The sequence below is a fragment of the Watersipora subatra genome, chromosome 2 (assembly GCF_963576615.1).
Source record: "Watersipora subatra chromosome 2, tzWatSuba1.1, whole genome shotgun sequence".
NCBI lineage: Eukaryota > Metazoa > Bryozoa > Gymnolaemata > Cheilostomatida > Watersiporidae > Watersipora > Watersipora subatra.
The window spans coordinates 14,384,989-14,410,274 of NC_088709.1; the positions used below are offsets into that span (position 1 = coordinate 14,384,989).

At 34.2% G+C, this 25,286-nt stretch overlaps 1 protein-coding gene across 1 annotated transcript in view; it reads right to left on the reverse strand.

Annotated features, from left to right (window-relative positions):
• LOC137387982 (uncharacterized) overlaps nt 1-13,469 on the reverse strand; it is a 40,109-nt gene extending 26,640 nt beyond the window's left edge. The window contains exons 1-7 of the mRNA XM_068074499.1: nt 13,417-13,469; nt 11,644-11,813; nt 10,970-11,042; nt 10,678-10,766; nt 9,701-10,194; nt 8,955-9,071; nt 7,839-7,943 (exon numbers count right to left, since the gene is read on the reverse strand). Coding sequence (XP_067930600.1) covers nt 7,839-7,943; nt 8,955-9,071; nt 9,701-10,194; nt 10,678-10,766; nt 10,970-11,042; nt 11,644-11,813; nt 13,417-13,469 — 1,101 coding nt within the window. The remainder of the gene's footprint in view (nt 1-7,838; nt 7,944-8,954; nt 9,072-9,700; nt 10,195-10,677; nt 10,767-10,969; nt 11,043-11,643; nt 11,814-13,416) is intronic.
• Between the last annotated feature and the right edge of the window lie 11,817 nt (nt 13,470-25,286).

Genomic DNA, 25,286 nt, shown 5'->3' on the forward strand with positions numbered 1-25,286 from the left:
AGAGTTAACATAGTTACTGTAACAGTACCTCTACATGAAGATATCAAAGAGTAGTAATAAAGTTAACATGGTTACTGTAACAATAACTCTACATGAAGATATCAAAGAGTAGTAATAGAGTTAACATAGTTACTGTAACAGTACCTCTACATGAAGATATCATAGAGTAGTAATAGAGTTAACATGGTTACTGTAACAATAACTCTACATGAAGATATCAAAGAGTAGTAATAAAGTTAACATGGTTACTGTAACAATAACTCTGCATGAAGATATCAAAGAGTAGTAATAGAGTTAACATGGTTACTGTAACAATAACTCTACATGAAGATATCAAAGAGCAGTAATAGAGTTAACATAGTTACTGTAACAATAACTCTGCATGAAGATATCATAGAGCAATAATAAAGTTAACATGGTTACTGTAACAATAACTCTGCATGAAGATATCAAAGAGTCGTAATAGAGTTAACATGGTTACTGTAACAATAACTCTACATGAAGATATCAAAGAGCAGTAATAGAGTTAACATAGTTACTGTAACAATAACTCTACATGAAGATATCAAAGAGTAGTAATAGAGTTAACATAGTTACTGTAACAGTACCTCTACATGAAGATATCAAAGAGCAGTAATAGAGTTAACATAGTTACTGTAACAATAACTCTGCATGAAGATATCATAGAGCAATAATAAAGTTAACATGGTTACTGTAACAGGAACTCTACATGAAGATATCATAGTGCAGTAATAGAGTTAACATAGTTACTGTAACAGTACCTCTACATGAAGAGATTAAAGAGTAGTAATAGAGTTAACATAGTTACTGTAACAATAACTCTACATGAAGATATCAAAGAGTAGTAATAGAGTTAACATGGTTACTGTAACAATAACTCTACATGAAGATATCAAAGATTAGTAATAGAGTTAACATGGTTACTGTAACAGGAACTCTACATGAAGATATCAAAGATTAGTAATAGAGTTAACATGGTTACTGTAACAATAACTCTACATGAAGATATCAAAGATTAGTAATAGAGTTAACATGGTTACTGTAACAGGAACTCTACATGAAGATATCATAGAGCAGTAATAGAGTTAACATGGTTACTGTAACAATAACTCTACATGAAGATATCAAAGATTAGTAATAGAGTTAACATAGTTACTGTAACAATAACTCTACATGAAGATATCAAAGATTAGTAATAGAGTTAACATAGTTACTGTAACAGTACCTCTACATGAAGATATCATAGAGCAGTAATAGAGTTAACATGGTTACTGTAACAATAACTCTACATGAAGATATCAAAGAGCAGTAATAGAGTTAACATGGTTACTGTAACAATAACTCTACATGAAGATATCAAAGATTAGTAATAGAGTTAACATAGTTACTGTAACAGTACCTCTACATGAAGATATCATAGAGCAGTAATAGAGTTAACATGGTTACTGTAACAGTACCTCTACATGAAGATATCAAAGAGCAATAATAGAGTTAACATGGTTACTGTAACAATAACTCTACATGAAGATATCAAAGAGCAATAATAGAGTTAACATGGTTACTGTAACAATAACTCTACATGAAAATATCAAAGATTAGTAATAGAGTTAACATAGTTACTGTAACAGTACCTCTACATGAAGATATCATAGAGCAGTAATAGAGTTAACATGGTTACTGTAACAGTACCTCTACATGAAGATATCAAAGAGCAATAATAGAGTTAACATGGTTACTGTAACAATAACTCTACATGAAGATATCAAAGAGCAGTAATAGAGTTAACATAGTTACTGTAACAGTACCTCTACATGAAGATATCATAGAGCAGTAATAGAGTTAACATAGTTACTGTAACAATAACTCTGCATGAAGATATCAAAGAGTAGTAATAGAGTTAACATAGTTACTGTAACAGTACCTCTACATGAAGATATCAAAGAGTAGTAATAAAGTTAACATGGTTACTGTAACAATAACTCTACATGAAGATATCAAAGAGTAGTAATAGAGTTAACATAGTTACTGTAACAGTACCTCTACATGAAGATATCATAGAGTAGTAATAGAGTTAACATGGTTACTGTAACAATAACTCTACATGAAGATATCAAAGAGTAGTAATAAAGTTAATATGGTTACTGTAACAATAACTCTGCATGAAGATATCAAAGAGTAGTAATAGAGTTAACATGGTTACTGTAACAATAACTCTACATGAAGATATCAAAGAGCAGTAATAGAGTTAACATAGTTACTGTAACAATAACTCTGCATGAAGATATCATAGAGCAATAATAAAGTTAACATGGTTACTGTAACAATAACTCTGCATGAAGATATCAAAGAGTAGTAATAGAGTTAACATGGTTACTGTAACAATAACTCTACATGAAGATATCAAAGAGCAGTAATAGAGTTAACATAGTTACTGTAACAATAACTCTACATGAAGATATCAAAGAGTAGTAATAGAGTTAACATAGTTACTGTAACAGTACCTCTACATGAAGATATCAAAGAGCAGTAATAGAGTTAACATAGTTACTGTAACAATAACTCTGCATGAAGATATCATAGAGCAATAATAAAGTTAACATGGTTACTGTAACAGGAACTCTACATGAAGATATCATAGTGCAGTAATAGAGTTAACATAGTTACTGTAACAGTACCTCTACATGAAGATATTAAAGAGTAGTAATAGAGTTAACATAGTTACTGTAACAATAACTCTACATGAAGATATCAAAGAGTAGTAATAGAGTTAACATGGTTACTGTAACAATAACTCTACATGAAGATATCAAAGATTAGTAATAGAGTTAACATGGTTACTGTAACAGGAACTCTACATGAAGATATCAAAGATTAGTAATAGAGTTAACATGGTTACTGTAACAATAACTCTACATGAAGATATCAAAGATTAGTAATAGAGTTAACATGGTTACTGTAACAGGAACTCTACATGAAGATATCAAAGATTAGTAATAGAGTTAACATGGTTACTGTAACAATAACTCTACATGAAGATATCAAAGATTAGTAATAGAGTTAACATGGTTACTGTAACAATAACTCTACATGAAGATATCATAGAGCAGTAATAGAGTTAACATAGTTACTGTAACAATACCTCTACATGAAGATATCATAGAGCAGTAATAGAGTTAACATAGTTACTGTAACAGTACCTCTACATGAAGATATCATAGTGCAGTAATAGAGTTAACATAGTTACTGTAACAGTACCTCTACATGAAGATATTAAAGAGTAGTAATAGAGTTAACATAGTTACTGTAACAATAACTCTACATGAAGATATCAAAGATTAGTAATAGAGTTAACATAGTTACTGTAACAATAACTCTACATGAAGATATCATAGAGCAGTAATAGAGTTAACATAGTTACTGTAACAATAACTCTACATGAAGATATCATAGAGCAGTACTAGAGTTAACATAGTTACTGTAACAATAACTCTACATGAAGATATCAAAGATTAGTAATAGAGTTAACATAGTTACTGTAACAGTACCTCTACATGAAGATATCAAAGATTAGTAATAGAGTTAACATAGTTACTGTAACAATAACTCTACATGAAGATATCAAAGATTAGTAATAGAGTTAACATAGTTACTGTAACAATAACTCTACATGAAGATATCATAGAGCAGTAATAGAGTTAACATAGTTACTGTAACAATAACTCTACATGAAGATATCATAGAGCAGTAATAGAGTTAACATAGTTACTGTAACAATAACTCTACATGAAGATATCAAAGATTAGTAATAGAGTTAACATAGTTACTGTAACAATACCTCTACATGAAGATATCAAAGATTAGTAATAGAGTTAACATAGTTACTGTAACAATAACTCTACATGAAGATATCAAAGAGCAGTAATAGAGTTAACATAGTTACTGTAACAATAACTCTACATGAAGATATCACAGATTAGTAATAGAGTTAACATAGTTACTGTAACAATAACTCTACATGAAGATATCAAAGATTAGTAATAGAGTTAACATAGTTACTGTAACAATAACTCTACATGAAGATATCAAAGAGCAGTAATAGAGTTAACATAGTTACTGTAACAATAACTCTACATGAAGATATCACAGATTAGTAATAGAGTTAACATAGTTACTGTAACAGTACCTCTACATGAAGATATCAAAGATTAGTAATAAAGTTAACATAGTTACTGTAACAATAACTCTACATGAAGATATCAAAGATTAGTAATAGAGTTAACATAGTTACTGTAACAATAACTCTACATGAAGATATCATAGAGCAGTAATAGAGTTAACATAGTTACTGTAACAATAACTCTACATGAAGATATCATAGAGCAGTAATAGAGTTAACATAGTTACTGTAACAATAACTCTACATGAAGATATCAAAGATTAGTAATAGAGTTAACATAGTTACTGTAACAGTACCTCTACATGAAGATATCAAAGATTAGTAATAGAGTTAACATAGTTACTGTAACAATAACTCTACATGAAGATATCAAAGATTAGTAATAGAGTTAACATAGTTACTGTAACAATAACTCTACATGAAGATATCATAGAGCAGTAATAGAGTTAACATAGTTACTGTAACAATAACTCTACATGAAGATATCATAGAGCAGTAATAGAGTTAACATAGTTACTGTAACAATAACTCTACATGAAGATATCAAAGATTAGTAATAGAGTTAACATAGTTACTGTAACAATAACTCTACATGAAGATATCAAAGATTAGTAATAGAGTTAACATAGTTACTGTAACAATAACTCTACATGAAGATATCACAGATTAGTAATAGAGTTAACATAGTTACTGTAACAGTACCTCTACATGAAGATATCAAAGATTAGTAATAGAGTTAACATGGTTACTGTAACAATAACTCTACATGAAGATATCAAAGAGCAATAATAGAGTTAACATGGTTACTGTAACAGTAACTCTACATGAAGATATCATAGAGCAGTAATAGAGTTAACATGGTTACTGTAACAATAACTCTACATGAAGATATCAAAGATTAGTAATAGAGTTAACATAGTTACTGTAACAGTACCTCTACATGAAGATATCATAGAGCAGTAATAGAGTTAACATAGTTACTGTAACAATAACTCTGCATGAAGATATCATAGAGCAGTAATAGAGTTAACATGGTTACTGTAACAATAACTCTACATGAAGATATCAAAGAGCAGTAATAGAGTTAACATGGTTACTGTAACAATAACTCTACATGAAGATATCAAAGAGCAGTAATAGAGTTAACATGGTTACTGTAACAATAACTCTACATGAAAATATCAAAGATTAGTAATAGAGTTAACATAGTTACTGTAACAATAACTCTACATGAAGATATCAAAGATTAGTAATAGAGTTAACATAGTTACTGTAACAGTACCTCTACATGAAGATATCATAGAGCAGTAATAGAGTTAACATAGTTACTGTAACAATAACTCTGCATGAAGATATCATAGAGCAGTAATAGAGTTAACATGGTTACTGTAACAATAACTCTACATGAAGATATCAAAGAGCAGTAATAGAGTTAACATGGTTACTGTAACAATAACTCTACATGAAGATATCAAAGATTAGTAATAGAGTTAACATAGTTACTGTAACAGTACCTCTACATGAAGATATCATAGAGCAGTAATAGAGTTAACATGGTTACTGTAACAGTACCTCTACATGAAGATATCAAAGAGCAATAATAGAGTTAACATGGTTACTGTAACAATAACTCTACATGAAGATATCAAAGAGCAATAATAGAGTTAACATGGTTACTGTAACAATAACTCTACATGAAAATATCAAAGATTAGTAATAGAGTTAACATAGTTACTGTAACAGTACCTCTACATGAAGATATCATAGAGCAGTAATAGAGTTAACATGGTTACTGTAACAGTACCTCTACATGAAGATATCAAAGAGCAATAATAGAGTTAACATGGTTACTGTAACAATAACTCTACATGAAGATATCAAAGAGCAGTAATAGAGTTAACATAGTTACTGTAACAGTACCTCTACATGAAGATATCATAGAGCAGTAATAGAGTTAACATAGTTACTGTAACAATAACTCTGCATGAAGATATCAAAGAGTAGTAATAGAGTTAACATAGTTACTGTAACAGTACCTCTACATGAAGATATCAAAGAGTAGTAATAAAGTTAACATGGTTACTGTAACAATAACTCTACATGAAGATATCAAAGAGTAGTAATAGAGTTAACATAGTTACTGTAACAGTACCTCTACATGAAGATATCATAGAGTAGTAATAGAGTTAACATGGTTACTGTAACAATAACTCTACATGAAGATATCAAAGAGTAGTAATAAAGTTAATATGGTTACTGTAACAATAACTCTGCATGAAGATATCAAAGAGTAGTAATAGAGTTAACATGGTTACTGTAACAATAACTCTACATGAAGATATCAAAGAGCAGTAATAGAGTTAACATAGTTACTGTAACAATAACTCTGCATGAAGATATCATAGAGCAATAATAAAGTTAACATGGTTACTGTAACAATAACTCTGCATGAAGATATCAAAGAGTAGTAATAGAGTTAACATGGTTACTGTAACAATAACTCTACATGAAGATATCAAAGAGCAGTAATAGAGTTAACATAGTTACTGTAACAATAACTCTACATGAAGATATCAAAGAGTAGTAATAGAGTTAACATAGTTACTGTAACAGTACCTCTACATGAAGATATCAAAGAGCAGTAATAGAGTTAACATAGTTACTGTAACAATAACTCTGCATGAAGATATCATAGAGCAATAATAAAGTTAACATGGTTACTGTAACAGGAACTCTACATGAAGATATCATAGTGCAGTAATAGAGTTAACATAGTTACTGTAACAGTACCTCTACATGAAGATATTAAAGAGTAGTAATAGAGTTAACATAGTTACTGTAACAATAACTCTACATGAAGATATCAAAGAGTAGTAATAGAGTTAACATGGTTACTGTAACAATAACTCTACATGAAGATATCAAAGATTAGTAATAGAGTTAACATGGTTACTGTAACAGGAACTCTACATGAAGATATCAAAGATTAGTAATAGAGTTAACATGGTTACTGTAACAATAACTCTACATGAAGATATCAAAGATTAGTAATAGAGTTAACATGGTTACTGTAACAGGAACTCTACATGAAGATATCAAAGATTAGTAATAGAGTTAACATGGTTACTGTAACAATAACTCTACATGAAGATATCAAAGATTAGTAATAGAGTTAACATGGTTACTGTAACAATAACTCTACATGAAGATATCATAGAGCAGTAATAGAGTTAACATAGTTACTGTAACAATACCTCTACATGAAGATATCATAGAGCAGTAATAGAGTTAACATAGTTACTGTAACAGTACCTCTACATGAAGATATCATAGTGCAGTAATAGAGTTAACATAGTTACTGTAACAGTACCTCTACATGAAGATATTAAAGAGTAGTAATAGAGTTAACATAGTTACTGTAACAATAACTCTACATGAAGATATCAAAGAGTAGTAATAGAGTTAACATAGTTACTGTAACAGTACCTCTACATGAAGATATCATAGAGCAGTAATAGAGTTAACATAGTTACTGTAACAATAACTCTACATGAAGATATCAAAGAGTAGTAATAGCGTTAACATGGTTACTGTAACAATTATAAACAAAAGCTGCCTATACAAATTAATGATTAATAACCTCAATGTATTTGTGGGGTGGTATGATTGTGGTGCGAGAAGGCTGTGTCGAAGCCCTTCTTCTACTTGGTGCAGACTGAGCTCTCCTTGTAAGCCCCTGAGGCTTCTACAAACAAGAGTGTAGACAGAAATGTTTTAATTAAAACAAACATGGAAAGTTCTAAGACTATTAAACGGTGAAAAATGCTACTCTGCTAATTTAGGCACAGAACTAAGCTCTCTAGGAAGCAAAGAGCTTAGTATCTCTAACAAGTACAGGCAGTTAGATCTCTAAATATGCAATTAATTTGTTGCAGGATTTACTTTGTATGTCCAAGCTGTCATATGTTCTTATAGGAGTACACTGTACTCATATACACTACACTTTAACAGACCTATTCACTTCAGTACAGTACAATTAGACTAGACTTTAATAACATTTACACAACACTTTAACAACATATGCACTACACTTTAACAACATATACACTACACTTTAACAGACCTATTCACTTCAATACAGTACAATTGCAATTTTTTCTACAGTCCACAAACCAAATGATGCAAAAACGTATTATACAAAAATATGTACAAACTAAATATATAAGAACTAAACTATATGTGCGTGATAAATTTGTCAAATCTGAAAAATAACGTATAAAAAACGGTTTCGTTATTTTTCCTACAAAACACAAAACAGAAATACATAGGCTCAGAGTTAAAGGCCGCTAGTGATAAGACTCGCAGCATAACTTGTGTTGCAACAGCCTCTTAGCTTTGACTTTAAAAACTGTACTCTTTCAAGGAACATCAAAAGTTGTTTGTTGGAAACGTTTCAGGTAGAGTCAAACACCTGCTCACATTTTACATCATTTGTTGATCAATTCTCATGTTGAGGCGATCCGTAAGTAGATGTTTGACTATATTTGAATTGCTGTTACAGTAGGAATATACTTACATGATGTTATGGTTCAATTAGTGCTGCTTATACTCTCTGATCACATATCAGATCTGTTATAAGTACTAAGTAAAACTATTGATTATCAATTTGTCGAGATTTTAGTAACTTTGTTGCCATTTCAGATTTTTTAGAGAAAATACATTATGAAATAGTGATTTGCAGTTACTTTAGAGTTACCTTAGAAAATATGTGAGCAGTAGATGGTCTTGAAGGCTGGTGGACACCTGACAACCCACCCTCAGCTTCTTCCTCACAATTACTTTGGCTATTGGCTTGTTCGTTACCAATCAATTCCTGTAAGAATAACCCATAATGCACTAGTAATGGGTCAGGATTTTTGTGTTTCTGCAACCGAATAACCTCGACAGGCACTGAAAGGAAAATAAAAAATAAAAACATATTGTAAACAAATAAAGTATATCACAATAAACATAAAAAAAAACATAACCAGATAATTGTGGAAGTTTAAGTTTTTAAGTTTTTGAAAGTTGAATTTAGATTACGCTGAGCTGTATAGAATATAAAATAGAGAGATTAGAATGTCTCTGTACATGTAGGCTATATGCATAAGTACTCTATATGTCACACGCTTCAATCAATTAATCCACTTGATCTTCTTACAACTCTTTTCCCCATGCAAGTACAGACAAAAGCTTTTTTACTTCTTGAGAGAGAGAGCAAATTGAGTAAGAGAAAACAACTACAAATTAGATGTTTAACAATGGAGTATTAGGAGGCAGTTTGTCAAGCTTATGTGATCTGCTGTAGCATTATGAATGTCAATATGTAGTTATGCATGTGGCCTTATGGGTAGATTTCAAACAGTAAATATAGACGCTAAACCCATGTTGTTAATATAATTTAGTTTTTGATAGTAACACATCTATACTAGTATACAAAGGGCACTCAAAGAATAGGCATACCATTGCAGTCAGCACATGCGCTGCCTTGTTGCTATTCCCCGCTTCATACAGACTGAGAACTACACTCTCATGCTCAAGTGGCCTCACAACCTCTTCTTTCTGTTCAAACTTTTCTGCTTCTATACCGTTGTCTTCACTTCTTATTTTTCGGTCGGCTGACCTTTCTCTGCTCAGCTTCCTGCTGGGTGGTGCTGAGCGTACACGCTGCCTTACTTTCTGTTCTTTCCCCTGCGATGACTCATTACCTGATTTTTCATGGGCTGACTGAGTCATGAGAAGAGGCTTCTGTTTAGCTGGTTGAGGAGTTTGTGAACATTTCTGATTGATGGTTTGAGGAGCTCGTGGAGGCTTCTGATTGGAGGATTGACTAGTTGGTGGAGGTTTCTTAACGGATTTAGATAGACGAGCTTTGACTTCTGCTGGTAGCTGATACTGAGTTCGATGGGACCTTTGATGGAGTTGGTGTGCTGTATGTTTGGTTTCCTCAACTACATCTGCAAATGAGATGCACAAACAACTTTAAAATATAGGCCATCAACTAGCAAAAACTAATTAAACAACACAAAAACATTTAAAAATAATTTTGACATTTCAAGAAGAGTGTAACTGGTTCTGCATAGTGTACATAAATTTAAAACAGGATAAAACAAATGCAAACTTTATTAGTTTCAAGCCGTATGCATGTACATGCATACGGCTTAAAATAAGCCAATAAAAAGTATGTGATGTGATTAATCTGCACCGATTGTTATCTTTAAATTTAAAAAAAGGAAAAGTCCAGAATTTAGCCTACATAATCATTCAAAAACATAATTTTACAGCTATTTGGTTTACATATTTGAGATCTGGACATAATGAGAATTAATTTAATATATAATTCATGGCTATTTACTAAATTCACAATTAGTAATAATGTTGTAAATAAGAGTTTTAGTTTTTCAATAAAAGGGTCCAGTTTATTTCTCACACCACTGTACCTCCAGCGAAGGTGAGAGTTTTTATAGCCTTTGCCATTGGGACCGCCTCATCAGCCTTCGTAGGCATCTGGAAACTGACGGATCTCAGCCTACAGAGTAGATAAACGGCGTAGCCATAAATATTTGCATTGGCCATCCTATACTTTGTGAAGACTTTATCCTTTGATAGTTACGCAAAAACAGAAAAAACTAACAGGGTCCCTTTTCCATGTATTCTCAGTACACTCTGCATTGTATCCGAACTGTATTCAATATATACCATGCTCAATGCATGATCTGCAAGTGTACATACTTTTGTTTAACTGGCTTGCCATGGCCTGCTGCTGCAGTTCCATCAGCGGGTTGAGTAGGAACAGGCGTGTTACCTGGATGCAACAGAGATTGTATGTTCATGAATGCGTGTTAGTCCTTAAGAGTAGAGTTACACCTCCTGCCACTTATTCATAATATTAACATAACTTTAAATGTCAGGAAACATTTATTTAGAAGATCCCCCACAAGAGCATAAAATCATGATAGTAGATAAAACACATAGGGGACACAACTCCTAAATTGAGTTTGACTCTAATAAACTCAGGATACAAACACAAATTGTAGAATTGAAACTATGTAGCGCAAAAGTGGATAAAACACACAGGAGACACAACTCCTACATTGATTTTATCATAAACTCGGGATAAAAACGCGAACTGTAGGCTTGAGAGCATGTAGCACAAGAGCATTGGTGATTGAATGTTCTTCTTAATACCACTAACGGTCCTTGTGTGACTCGTACCACCGACCCACTGATCACAAGTCAGCATCAGTACTACTAAACGACAACTAAACTGTAGAGAGCACAGCTCGTAGGAAACAGCTTTATAGAGAATGCCTGAACATGTCAGTGAGAACTCATATCTATGTAACTAACAAACAGCAGTAGGATGATGAGGAGACATATTTGTTTTTAGATGTCGTGGTTCTGACCTGCAATGACTAACTCATCCCTGGCACTGCTAGGAGCTGGCACCACCTTCTCTCTACCATCCGCCTTACTTGTCCTTATTCGTGGCTTTTTCAACCCTGAGTTGATACGACTGGATACATTGGAAAAGTTTACTTTAGTGTCACGAGTTGAAACAGGTTTCGTATCGTGCCTGCAACATTCACAGCACCTTGATATGAGATATACAACAGTTATTAATGCTAGTGTTCATACTATCGAGATGTCTAAAAAAATTAACCGTGCAACGAAGGAAAATGTGATTGCCACTTGCAACTCACTGTAAAACAGTGACACTTGTGCTATATTAACTATGACAGTTGTGATCTAATTGTATTGTTTTATAGAGAGACTACAGGATATTAGAAATTTGACCTTTATAAGCTACATAATTATTTTCATATCTTCTGATGATAATATCAATATATTAGAGAGACAATCATGGTGACAATGTCAATCCTGGTGATTCTACTACTGAGCAGACAGTGGCAAGCAGACACGGGAATCAGGACAGTGCTTTATCAATGCTGCTTTTGGTATCACTTGATTTCAAATCTAAGAGGACTTTTGCCATTGTATAAACATATTCACATAAGTAATATATTATGTTTCAAAGGATAGATAGCATAATATGCTATCTATCCCTATTATCCTCTCATCAGGCTTGTGGACTACAGCCTGGTGAGGAGATAGACTACACCCTTTAAACTGTCAGTAGCTGAAAGCTAAATACAAACTATTCTTCCAGCTATTTATAGACTTAGCTCCATACTTCACTTTCCACTCGCTTGTTAGCTTTACTTTAGTATTTTTTAAATAATTATTTACTTCAGCAGCTACATATATAAAAAAATTTATATAGCCTATATTTTTTATAGAAAAAATGTTTTACATATGGTACCACAAGATAGAAAAAAAGAAATGTATTGTCATAACATATTAAATGAATAGTAAAGCTCAATTATTTTGTAAATACTTTTGGAAACGCCATTGTCATGAAAAGAAAGAACTCATTAAAATGGGATTGTGTGCAATATTGATGAATGAGCAGGTATTGACACACAGCTGAGAGGTAAAATTAAGCGGTTTTGCAAATAACTAAAATAATAATAGTAACAATAATGATAATAACAGTAATAATATTAATAATAATGGTAATGAGCTACAAGGCTGACAACTGTATTAGCAGAGAGCGAGAGTATAGCGAGGAAGGTGCTGTCACGCATCATCACAGCATACCAAGAAAATACGAAGATGCCAACAAGTTGAGGTGGAACACTAAGAGCGAGGCCTTAATGGACTGCATGATTTTAAAATGAGCTACAATTAACTAAGTCGAACGGCTTTCAAGAATCATACAGCGATGTACTGGCACATTTCTAACATGACAGTTATTGCAAAAACGGTTATTGCAAAAGCGGTTATTGCCAAAATGGTTATTGCAAAAATGGTTATTGCAAAAACGGTTTTGCAAAAATGGTTATTGCAAAAACGGCTATCGCAAAAATGGTTATTAGATAATGAATAAGTAACTCTACATTCAATAAAAAAATAATTCACTCGTAAGTACCAACTCAATTTTTCCAGCACAATGAGGTTTGCAATTAGTGTTTGTCTGCAGAGAAAACCATGAACTTGTTTAACGATTTTGTTAGAAAACTAAAATATTCTCACAAGCTAAACCATTCTGGAACTCGAAACGATTCGTGATTACAATTAACTAACTGCAAAATTTATGTGTAACAAAAGAAGACAACTTCTCTACCAAGTCGGTACCTTGGGGTGACGGCTCGGAAGACTCGGCTAACATTTCTGCTCTTTAGTCCTAACTTGCTGGCCTGCCGAATAATATTTACATCTGGTCTTTGCAAGACAAAAGCTGCCGTGCCCGGCTTAACATCTGCTGAATCTGACTGTGAGGTTACTACTTGGTTGCTGACTTCGCAGAAGGCTGGTATAATAAACTCTGAAACACATTGAGCATTAACACCAGACAAAGCTAACTTATTTTAACTAGTATATATCTTTAACTGAATGACTCTTCCACGCAAGACAGAAAGTAAGACAAACTGAAATATCTAACCTATAGAATTCTTATATGTGAAGTATAAGGACAACTATTGGCACACTATGCGTCAATGTGAAATTGCATGGTTAAAAGATATTCAACTACTGCAGAACTTAAAAGTTATTGCAAGCACCGCCACCCGACGAATAGTGCAACTAAGCAAGAACCTGTTTTGGAGATGTCAGACTCCAGTTTTTCTATGGTGCATTGCGACTCAGCTATCTTTGAGGCTAGCTGTCTCTCTATCTCTTCTACTCTGCGATTGATTTCTTCATCAATCTCATCATAATCTCTCCTTCTGTCTATCAATGGAATCTCCACATCATCCTTCTACAAATAGATACTTGCTTTCAAACTGCGAGTTTAACTACCTATTTTACTGCATCATATATCTGCCTTGGAACAACTACAACTACAGCAGCTAGTTTGAAATTTCCTATGAAAATAATAAAGAATTCAATTTGAAGCTAAAATCTGAACCTATTAACAGTGATAATTTTATAACTGAATTTAAAACAATAATGCATGTTTCTGCTCCTTATGAAGGTATTACCTGAGCGACTAACTGCCGATCTTTGAAGGGTATAGAAATGGAGTCACCAAGAAAGGTAAGGTGATAAGCAGAGACTCTCTCATAAAATATTTTGGTCAGTAAGTAGAAGTGAGGAAACTCCGAGTATTTTCCCATAATCCATTCCGAATATTTTATTACTTCGGATTTTTCATAGTGAACTTATTGAAGAGAGAAATAACTTGACATAAGCACATGGTGATAAGACGTAGAATGAGGCCCAGCAACATATAAAACATATTTAGAAAACTTGTAACTCATGTGCAACTCACTTGTTTAGACTTGTCATCATTGATGTTTATTTGGTATAATAAATGCATCTACTTACTTGTTTGGATTTGTCAATATTGATGTTCCATCTATAGAGCAGATCTCTGAATTCCTCCCTCTCTGCACTCGTTCTTCCTAAAGTATCTGTAGTCTCCTTATCGTCTACAGATTGCACTGGTGATAAACTAGTCTTCAGAATATCAGCACAATACATTAGCTGATCTTTTATACCGGGACTGTACGGAGACTGGCGCTCTGTTCTAGCTTTGGAATCTTCCGCATTATTCTCTGTCAAGTGGTTGACACTGTGCAATAGTTCTAACTCGTCCTCTTTATCAGAAGAGCTGCCTAAATGGTCATCACTACGAGGACCATCATCACCATCATTACAATGAGGACTGGGTGAGGAGCCATTTGTCCAACAATCAGACTGCCTAAGAGACTTTTGATGGGCCTGAGCTGTGGAAGCTCTACAAATGACACACAACCATTAGTTATTGGCTGATGGCCAACTATTAAACAAAATCTGTAAAGCGATAGTTAGTTGACAGTTTCTAATAGAGTTAGTGTTACGAACACACAAGCGTAAACTCTTTACATTGGGGAAAATGAGAGCCAGTATACCATTGATTCCTGGTGCTACTGAGAGAATTTCCGACTTTAATACATTTACAACGATGGAGTAACTAGAATGCTTATAACAGAATACAAGTAATATGCTAGACGTAAACTAACTGTGGACACGAAAGTCTTATTCTGTTCGCAAAAACGTTTTTCTTTGTTTAGTCGAGCTCTAAATAAATTAAGGCGGATTTAAAGTCAACTAATGAATTAATATGTGAAGGAATGCACCAAATTTTTATAAATTTAGTATTACATGTGCTGCATACAACATATGGAACAAAATCAGAGGGCCGACGGATGAATATCCAATAACCCAATGACTGATAGAGTAGATAGTAATCAGATGACTTACAGAGTGGGTAGAGATGTACCTAGTAATCAGATGACTGATAGAGTATATAGAGATGTACCTAGCAATCAGAAGACTGATAGAGTAGATAGAGATGTACCTAGTACTCAAACGACTGATAGAGTAGATAGAGATGTACCTAGTAATCAGATGACTGATAGAGTAGATAGAGATGTACCTAGTAATCAGATGACTGATAGAGTAGATAGAGATGTACCTAGTAATCAGATGACTGATAGAGTAGATAGAGATGTACCTAGTAATCAGATGACTGATAGAGTAGATAGAGATGTACCTAGTAATCAGATGACTGATAGAGTAGGTAGAGATATACCTAGTACTCAAACGACTGATAGAGTAGATAGAGATGTACCTAGTAATCAGATGACTGATAGAGTATATAGAGATGTACCTAGTAATCAGATGACTGATAGAGTAGGTAGAGATATACCTAGTAATCAGATGACTGATAGAGTAGATAGAGATGTATCTAGTAATCAGATGACTGATAGAGTATATAGAGATGTACCTAGTAATCAGATGACTGATAGAGTAGGTAGAGATATACCTAGTAATCAGATGACTGATAGAGTAGATAGAGATGTACCTAGTACTCAAACGACTGATAGAGTAGATAGAGATGTACCTAGTAATCAGATGACTGATAGAGTAGATAGAGATGTACCTAGTAATCAGATGACTGATAGAGTAGATAGAGATGTACCTAGTAATCAGATGACTGATAGAGTAGATAGAGATGTACCTAGTAATCAGATGACTGATATAGTATATAGAAATATACCTAGTACTCAGATGACTGATAGAGTAGATAGAGATGTACCTAGTAATCAGATGACTGATAGAGGAGATAGAGATGTACCTAGTAATCAGATGACTGATAGAGTAGATAGAGATGTACCTAGTAATCAGATGACTGATAGAGTATATAGAGATGTACCTGGTAATCAGATGATTGATAGAGTATCTAGTAATCAGATGACTGATAGAGTAGATAGAAATGTACCTAGTAATCAGATGACTGATAGAGTAGATGGAGATGTACTTAGTGACTTGCTGACTAGCCCTATGTATAGGGGAACATACCTTGCAACGCGATTCAAACTCAGTAAGGACTCTATCTCCCTTTCCATATTTCCTTTCATATCAGAGTTAGAAGGACTATGGGCTACCTGTCCTTCTCTGTCCAGCTCATCCTTCGTACTCTTTTGCGTGTAGCTATGAAAAATCGATAACACATTGCTACACTTACAACCACTTGCTATAGTATGCTGATCAAGAGTTCTTCTTAACAACTTTAGTCTCTTACCTTGACCTAGGAGCAGCAGAGGAGGCTAGCTTAGCCTTGAGCTGAGAACTTATGGCTACTGTAGCAGTTCCTCCTGACAGATCAATGTTTAGGTCATCTAATAACCTAAAAAATAGCAATTAGATAATCTAGGTGTTTCAGATGCTCACTTTATGTGTATCAAGTCTACTGAGCTGATGATAGCAAGACGGTCATCTCTACCGGAGAGTCTCTATCTCTTCTTCTTCGTCTGCTTCATCTGAGTCATTCGCAGAAGGCAGCTCTAGGTTGAGTTGATGCCGTACTGAGCTTTCATTTTCCTCACCTTCTTGTGGCACACTTTGGTTGTCCTCACTGTTTTCAAAGCTTTGTGAATGAATGCCTCGCTCTTCTTCAGACAATGCCAGCTCAGGTTCAGGTGTGCTACAGGGAACTCTTAAACCATCACCTAAAATGGCAAGTTTATTAATAAAAAAGATACGGTTCAAAAAATTATGGTAAAACTTTTTTCGCAATCAAATAATGAGTTCAATGTGACATTACATCACAGTACTGGCAAACAACTTATTCACACACTCATCACTTATACACAAATCTTTGATAAATGGCCACTCTTGAAACCCCAATAACTCAGGCTACAGCAATCACCAAATCTCTTTCTCTAGCAATAACAATGCATGAGCTTTTTATCACATTTGCAGCTTCTTCCGACACATTTTACTATTTGAGATCAATTTTACAAAACCTCCAAACTTTAATAAAATGAAAAAATATCTTCTGATTTCATAGACTGAGTACTCATTGAGTGGCAATCCAGCACAAGGCATGTAGAGCAATAACTGTGCTGTAAAACATGGGCAGACAACGGCTTATGACACAAGAATAGCACCTTTGTGATGTAATGCTATCGGTAGGAACAGTATGTTAGAGACTGGAAAGGATTTTTCATGTCAAGTTTTTGTTTGCTGGCACTGTAGTTAGCGAAGCTCCTCAAAACCCACTAGTCTATGCTCTACTCATAGAATTGCTTTAAAACTGTCTCATCATTATCTTGTATCCAAGTTTACCTTGACTATAAAAATCTCTATCTGAGAATCGGTAGGAAACTTGAGCTTGTTTTTTAGAAGTTGCGCTCTCTCTATATCGTGGAGAACTCTGTTTCGTTGAACACATATCATTCTGCTGACAACTATCTGCAGGTGAGCTATCATAGTAGAAGGGCTGACATGTAGACATTCCATTTAATGCCAGGGCACTAAAAGCATAACAAAGTTTCACTTATTAAACCAGTTTGTGAGGTAATATGGTAGAGAGTGCTCTGAAATAACAAAGGATGTGAACACAATGCTAATATGCACTATCCACATACTAGACCATAGACCTATTAACTATACCTATTATTTAACTATTACCTATTAATATATAGTTAATAAGCCTATGTAGTAGACACACAACAATACAACATACAAAACTGATTGTTAAATCTTAAAATGAGGACAAAGAATGGAGACACGAGACATATATTGAAACCTCATTAGAAATAAATGGCAAATTCTTACTTATAGTCTGAGGTCTCTTTCTGGGAAAACTTTTTAGCACTAGCTGGACGTGTCCTCTTACCAGATAGCAGACGTCCAGTTTTAGCATCTGTCTTAGCAGTTGCTGGCCGCTGCACCGCTAAAGGCATGATAGGCATCACATGAATCTAACTAACATGAAATGACCATATAAAAACTACCTATACCACTGGTAATATAACCACAGTCTATGCGGTTAATAACCCAGACGACTAACAGTATGAATTGTACAGTCTATATGACTAACAGTATGAACTGTACAGTCTATATGACTAACAGTATGAACTGTATAGTCTATATGACTAACAGTATGAACTGTGCAGTCCATATGACTAACAGTATGAGCTGTACAGTCTATATGACTAACAGTATGAACTGTGCAGTCCATATGACTAACAGTATAAACTGTACAGCTAGTATGACTAACAGTATAAAGTATAAACAGTACCATTCATATGATTAACAGTATGAACTGCACAGTCAATATGACTAACAGTATGAACTGTACAGTCCATATGACTAACAGTATGAACTGTACAGCCCATATGACTAACAGTATGAGCTGTACGGTCTATATGACTAACAGTATAAGCTGTACAGTCTATATGACTAACAGTATGAGCTGTGCAGTCCATATGACTAACAGTATAAACTGTACAGCTAGTATGACTAACAGTATGAGCTGTACGGTCTATATGACTAACAGTATGAACTGTACAGCCCATATGACTAACAGTATGAACTGTACAGCCCATATCTCTGATAATATGAGAAACACAAGTAATAGAGCTAATAAAATAAAAACAGCTTATATGACTAATGACACAGAAGTGTAATTTATGTAACAATATGCTCAAGCTTGGTAAACATAATTGATATGATCATTAGCATTGACAGTTACCAAAAATCATTACTAAATATTACTAACAACCTAAAGGGGCTAATGACTACCAGTAAAAGTATAAGATGCATAGCTGATATGACTCTGTAGAAGCGAATTGAAGGAATGGTTGCTATGTCAGTTAAACAGTCAATGAAACATAGCAAGCTAGCTAAACATTTTCCCCAATTTGCCTTGCAGAGCTTCCTCAACACCTTAGAGATCTTAAATAAACAATAGTTCAACAAAAGGATCTGCTGATGAGTGATTTAATGGAGTAGCTGAATGTTAGTTTAGCTAAAATTATAGTTTATATCAGCACTAGTTGTGCTACCCGGGTATTAAAAATCAGCTTATAAACAATGACAGGTAATGAAAGTTGCCTGCCACTGGCTATTAGCCTTGCAAATTGCCAATGGAAAATTTGAGTACGCTTACTAATAAGAGCTACCAGCTTCTCGTGACGTTAAGCAATCACCCTGCATCGTGATCTAAAGCGGTAGAGTATTTGCTCCCATATAGCGACATATATCGCCTAGCAAATCTATCAAGCTCGTGTAGCTAACTTAGTAGGGCATCGGAGTGGTTTTGGTTTGGTTTGGTTTGATTTTTATTGCGTAATAATAACATGACAATATGAGTAAAAAAATACACAGAGTAGCAATAGGACATGCCAGATAGCCAGAGGCTAGAGTCAAGGCAGCCCCAGCAAGCAGTAGGAAAAGAAACAGAATCAGCGATAAGCGCACACTCCGGAGCACCAGAGTCAGGAAGGACAGTCCCAGGACGCCCACAGGCGCTCTACCAACTTCGCCTTCAGCTGACCCGGAGCAGAGCCCGCACAATCACTCAAAAATTTATTATATAATTTCATTGCACTAAAAAATATCGATCTCTGTCCCTTAGAAGACAAACACTTTTTCAACTTTAATTGATTTTTACTTTTTAAACGGGTATCTTGACAATGATCTATCATAAAATCTTGCAACTCTTCCATGGGGAAAGAATTTGTTAAAAACATTAGCAGGCGATACTGGAATAAAATTTCAATTGGCATTATTTTTAAAATTTTAAAATTTTTGGAAACTGTTTGATTTGGTTTAAAATTGAGTATTATTCTGATTGCCTTTTTTTGCATGATTAAAAGTTTGTTTAAATCAGTTTTGTTGCCGTGGCCCCAAAACTCGATTCCATAAATTAAAAGAGAATAGAAAAAACTGTAGTACAAATTGATCATGGTTGATTTGTCTAGGTAGGGGCGAATGAAACGTAATATTAGTAATATGTAATTAAGTTTTTTGATGAGACTTTGGATGTGTTTTTTAAAAGTCAAGTTGTTGTCTAACGTGATACAGGATAGACTGAGATCACATCTTTAGTAATACGGATTCATTATTCCAAGATTTCAATAGCTATAGCTGAACGCATATTCTTACATATAGACAAATTTTGAGAAATATATATATAGATGAAGTTACTATGTATAACAGCCAAACTAACACTAACACATTACAAACCTGACTTTTGTTTAGAGTATAATAGTTGATCAGATGCATTGGCTGAATCTAAAATTCCGATGTTGTAGACTGTTAGTGGTGATGGGCCATCACTAGTCAACTCTGAATATGCCATCTTGATGTTGGAATCCCACCCTCAACATTCTGTGAATCATAATGAACAATAAGCTAGAAATGACTTCAATACACCATATCACAGTTTTGAGAGTGTCCTTGCAATATTTGTATAAGTCAATTTACTGATTTTATCAACTTTTTTAATATGGTCAGTTATTATCAGGGTTGGGGTAATATCCATAATTGTAATTAAATAAAATTAATAGTTATTAATTAATGATATTCAATTATTAATTATGCATTAATAATTTAATTAACCAATTGTTTGAAAGAAAAACACCCAAATTACTAAATTTGAATTAACATGCCCAAGGTTTTTGCCTTAAATTAAATTACTAATTAATAATTTAATGAGTAATTTAATGAAAATATTAATGTTCATTATCAATTGACCCCAGCCCTGGTTATTACTCTCGCACCGCTATAGAATAACAATATACAGAATAGGTATGGTATGCATTTACTCCCGCATGTCCTGTTCTTCAAAAGTTCACAAACTATCAGCAAAAAAACAAAGAGTTTTATTGAACCAGTTTTAATACTCATATGATCATTGATTTTATGTCAAGACACATTCTATCATTATTCACAGAAAATCTAATCCGTGATCTACCATCTGATATGCGGTATGTCCCATAGCTTACATAATACATGGCCATATGCACATCATCAGACAGAAACGGGACATCGTATCTCGTTTCTGCAGTTTTACCAAACAGTTGGGACTAAACATCTTGATCCACAGAATCATGTGAAAAAAGAAGAAAGCCTTTATGTGGCAAACCAGTTCTGATACCTAGAAGCCATTGTCACTGACAACCACAGCAATATGGATACTGAATTGGAAGCATACACGTTAACTGCTTAGAAGTCCTTTGGTAGACTCGGAGATAGAGTTTAGAACAACCAATGCTTAACTATCAAGATAAACAGTTCAATAGCATTACTAGCACTTTCTATGGTGTGGAATCGTTAGATGTCTACAGAGCAATGGTTCATATGGTCAGTCATACTCAACATTAACTGATAGCTGTCAATGTCAAACGAAAAAAATTGCAAAATGACTTTACTACTAAGTATGTATAGGATTCTCATCAGTAGATGTCATAGATTGGAAAACCATGTCAATACGGTAAACAACACTAGACTACCAAAGCTTGTACTCCACTCTCAACTCACAAGGGTGCGTGCAAAACTCAAGGAAGTGTTAAAAAGAAATGTAAAAAACAAATGAATGTCGTTGAATTCTATTAGAGTCTATTATCAAACGTAAGCAGCCGGTGACAGACATAGAGATAAAACCCTTCCATTATCAGCCACGATAGACATCTGTTTTTTTATATAAAAACAAAGTTTCAAACCAAAAGAACAAAAATAATGTAGAAAGTAAAAGAGATACAAAAAACATGTGAGTTTAATCAACATTGGAAAGTAGAACTTGCCTTGATCAAACATATGTCACACAATAATGACTGGCCCGTAGAAGCCTTGGTCCCCAGCTTAGGGCAACGACTTCTATAGTGCATGTCTGCAGCACAGCAGCTACTAGACTTGAGTTACCAACTGATAAACAGATGCCATATGTAAAAAAAACTCGAGACTAAATATTAGAAAATATTTTACTCTTGCTGTTAATAGGTTGAGGGAAGACTTGTTGCTTAGGCAATTAATGCAGCAGATGGATTTGGATTGGAAAGAGGTAACATATATTCTTATGGCTAGGAAGCTTGCAGAAGAATGTGATGATATATTAAAGTGCGCGAAGGCTAAAGCTAGTGGTAAAAATGTTTCAGAAGCAGAAACCATTGTAACCAAACAATCTAAAAATAAACTAGAAGTGGTAGTCATTACTACAAGGAAGGTGCAGGAGTTCATAAAACTTTGCAGAAAGACCATAAGAACTATTAAGATAATAGGGTTGAGTTTACTAGACATCAACCTAGGAGCCCATATAAACACTCTAATCAGCCTCCAAGGGAGTCTAATGCTGATAGAAATAACTAGGTCTAAAGGTGAACTTTCATCTAATTGTGATGATGAATGCTACAGGTGTGGTGGTCAGCAGGTTCAGCTATGCAGTTGTACTGCAGCTAGATGTGTTATTTGCAATAGGAAAAGTCATACTAGTATTGACTGTAGAAATAGTTCTGATGACTCAAGGAGATGAGATCTTAGCAGGTACCGCTGTGATAGAAGTTGCAGTAGCAAAAGTGATAGGAATATGGGAAAAGGTTAAGCTAAAAAAGACAGGTATTACACATGCTCCCCTCATCTTAGTAGAAGTGGTAGGTTTTCTTAGTGTGATCCTAAATGACTAGATGATAAGATAGTATGGACTTTAAAGATAACTGACATTGATATTGATTTTATGTTTGATACTGGAGCTGAAGGTTTGACCGTAACTGAGGAAACAGCCAACAGGTTAGATTAACAGTTGAAGGAGCCATCAACTGTTTTGACCGAAGTAGATAGTTGTGAACTAGAAGTAGTTGGTAAGCAAAAGTTCAGCTGGGAAGTAGATACAGGTCTATGGAGATTAAGGTTTACGTTGTGAAAGAGTTGAGAACTAACTTATGGGACATCGAGTAGCCAGATGGCGCTCTCGACACAATGTATATAACTTTAACATACAACATGTTTAGGGTATTGATAATGTTATAGCAGACACTATGCCTGGGCTGTCTGTAAAAGACAGGATGCCTGTAACAGATGATGACACTGAAGTAGTAGCCATGGTAAATGTTGCTTTAGACTTGAATGAGTTCATGACAAATTGTTGATCAGATGCTGTGATTCAGCAACTGAGCCGAATTATGAGATCTGATTAGGAAATTTAGCCAAATGCACTAGATTCTTCTTATTACTAACTGAAAGATGAGTTCTCTTTGTATGATAGATTGGTGTTGAGAGCTGGGCATATTGTAGTACCTGAATCTACGCAAAGTCGAGTTATTAGTGTAGGGCATGAGACTCATCAAGGTATAACCAGATCTAAGAGATACATTCGATCACTACACTGGTTCAAAGGTATGGGCAATTTGATTGAGCGGGCAGTTCGTGATTGTAAAACACGTAAATTCAATGATGAATCATGTATTACGAGAGATGTTCCTCTATGTCCTGAGAAATTACCACAGCAGGTTTGGCAGAACGTCGGTATAGAGTATAGACTGTGTAGGCTCATTTGAGATTGATTGTCACGATAATAAGGCTGTAACACTGGTAGATTCCAGTAAGTGGCTAGAGGTAGCTTTCATGGGTAGTGTCATACCAAAAAATATAATCCAGTTCTTTGAGAGATTATTTGCTAGCGAAGGCTATCCATAAGAACTCATGAGTGATAATGCAATAGACTTCACTTCAAGAGTGTTTGATGATTATCTAGCTTTGTGTGGAATCAAACGTGGAATAAGTATTTCTTATTACCCTCGCGCTAATGGTGAGGTAGAGCGGTTTGATAGGAAGACAAACTATTCAAGACGCCGTCCATGAAGGACTGGCTTGGGAAAAAAACAGCGCTAGGATTTTGACAGGTACATAGATCCTCTCCTGGTTTAACCACATGTGTCTCTCCAAGCGCTTTACTTCATGAAAGAAGGATGCATACAAAACTTATGCTGGATAGGTCAATTGTTTTAGTTGAAGATTGCTCAGGTGCAGATTACAGAGTAGATCTTTATCAGGATAAACAGAAAGAGTATACAGATAAGCGTAGAGCTGCTGTAGACCTTGGTTTGCAAGAAGGTGACTTAGTTGGAGTAAGACGATTTTCTAACTTAAATGGACAATCTCAGTTTTCTCATTACATTGCAATTGATTCTCAGTTAGCTTTCATTCATATTGACTCAGCAATGGACAGTCAGTTAATTCCCATCGCGCAAGAGCTAATTCAGCAACTCAACAAAGTCAACACAATTGTAATCTACCTACTTACCTTTTCGATTATGTCACACAATGAATGTCTTTGAGCAGAGAGAAAACTTAGTGCTCAGTAGCAAAACTATGTATATGATTTATGTTTAGACATATATTTTTAGAGTTATCTTACTAAGTTGCGGTGACCAAGATTTGATCTCGGAGAAGAGAGCGTTACTGTCGGCGCTTTCATCAGACCAAAAATTTTCCCACTAAAATCCTCAAAATGAGGCAACAGCGTAGGAACTCTTTGCAAAAAAATTCTGCACAATGTTTTAATTTTACTTTTTTTAGTGGTCGTGTACATACATGTACATAAATTTATATTTTGTATTAGTAATATTTTGCGGTTAAGATTAAAAGTAAGACAGTGCAGAAAATAAATAAAATACACCTGCAAGTACCTCACTCATCTACAACTCTATTTGGTTTT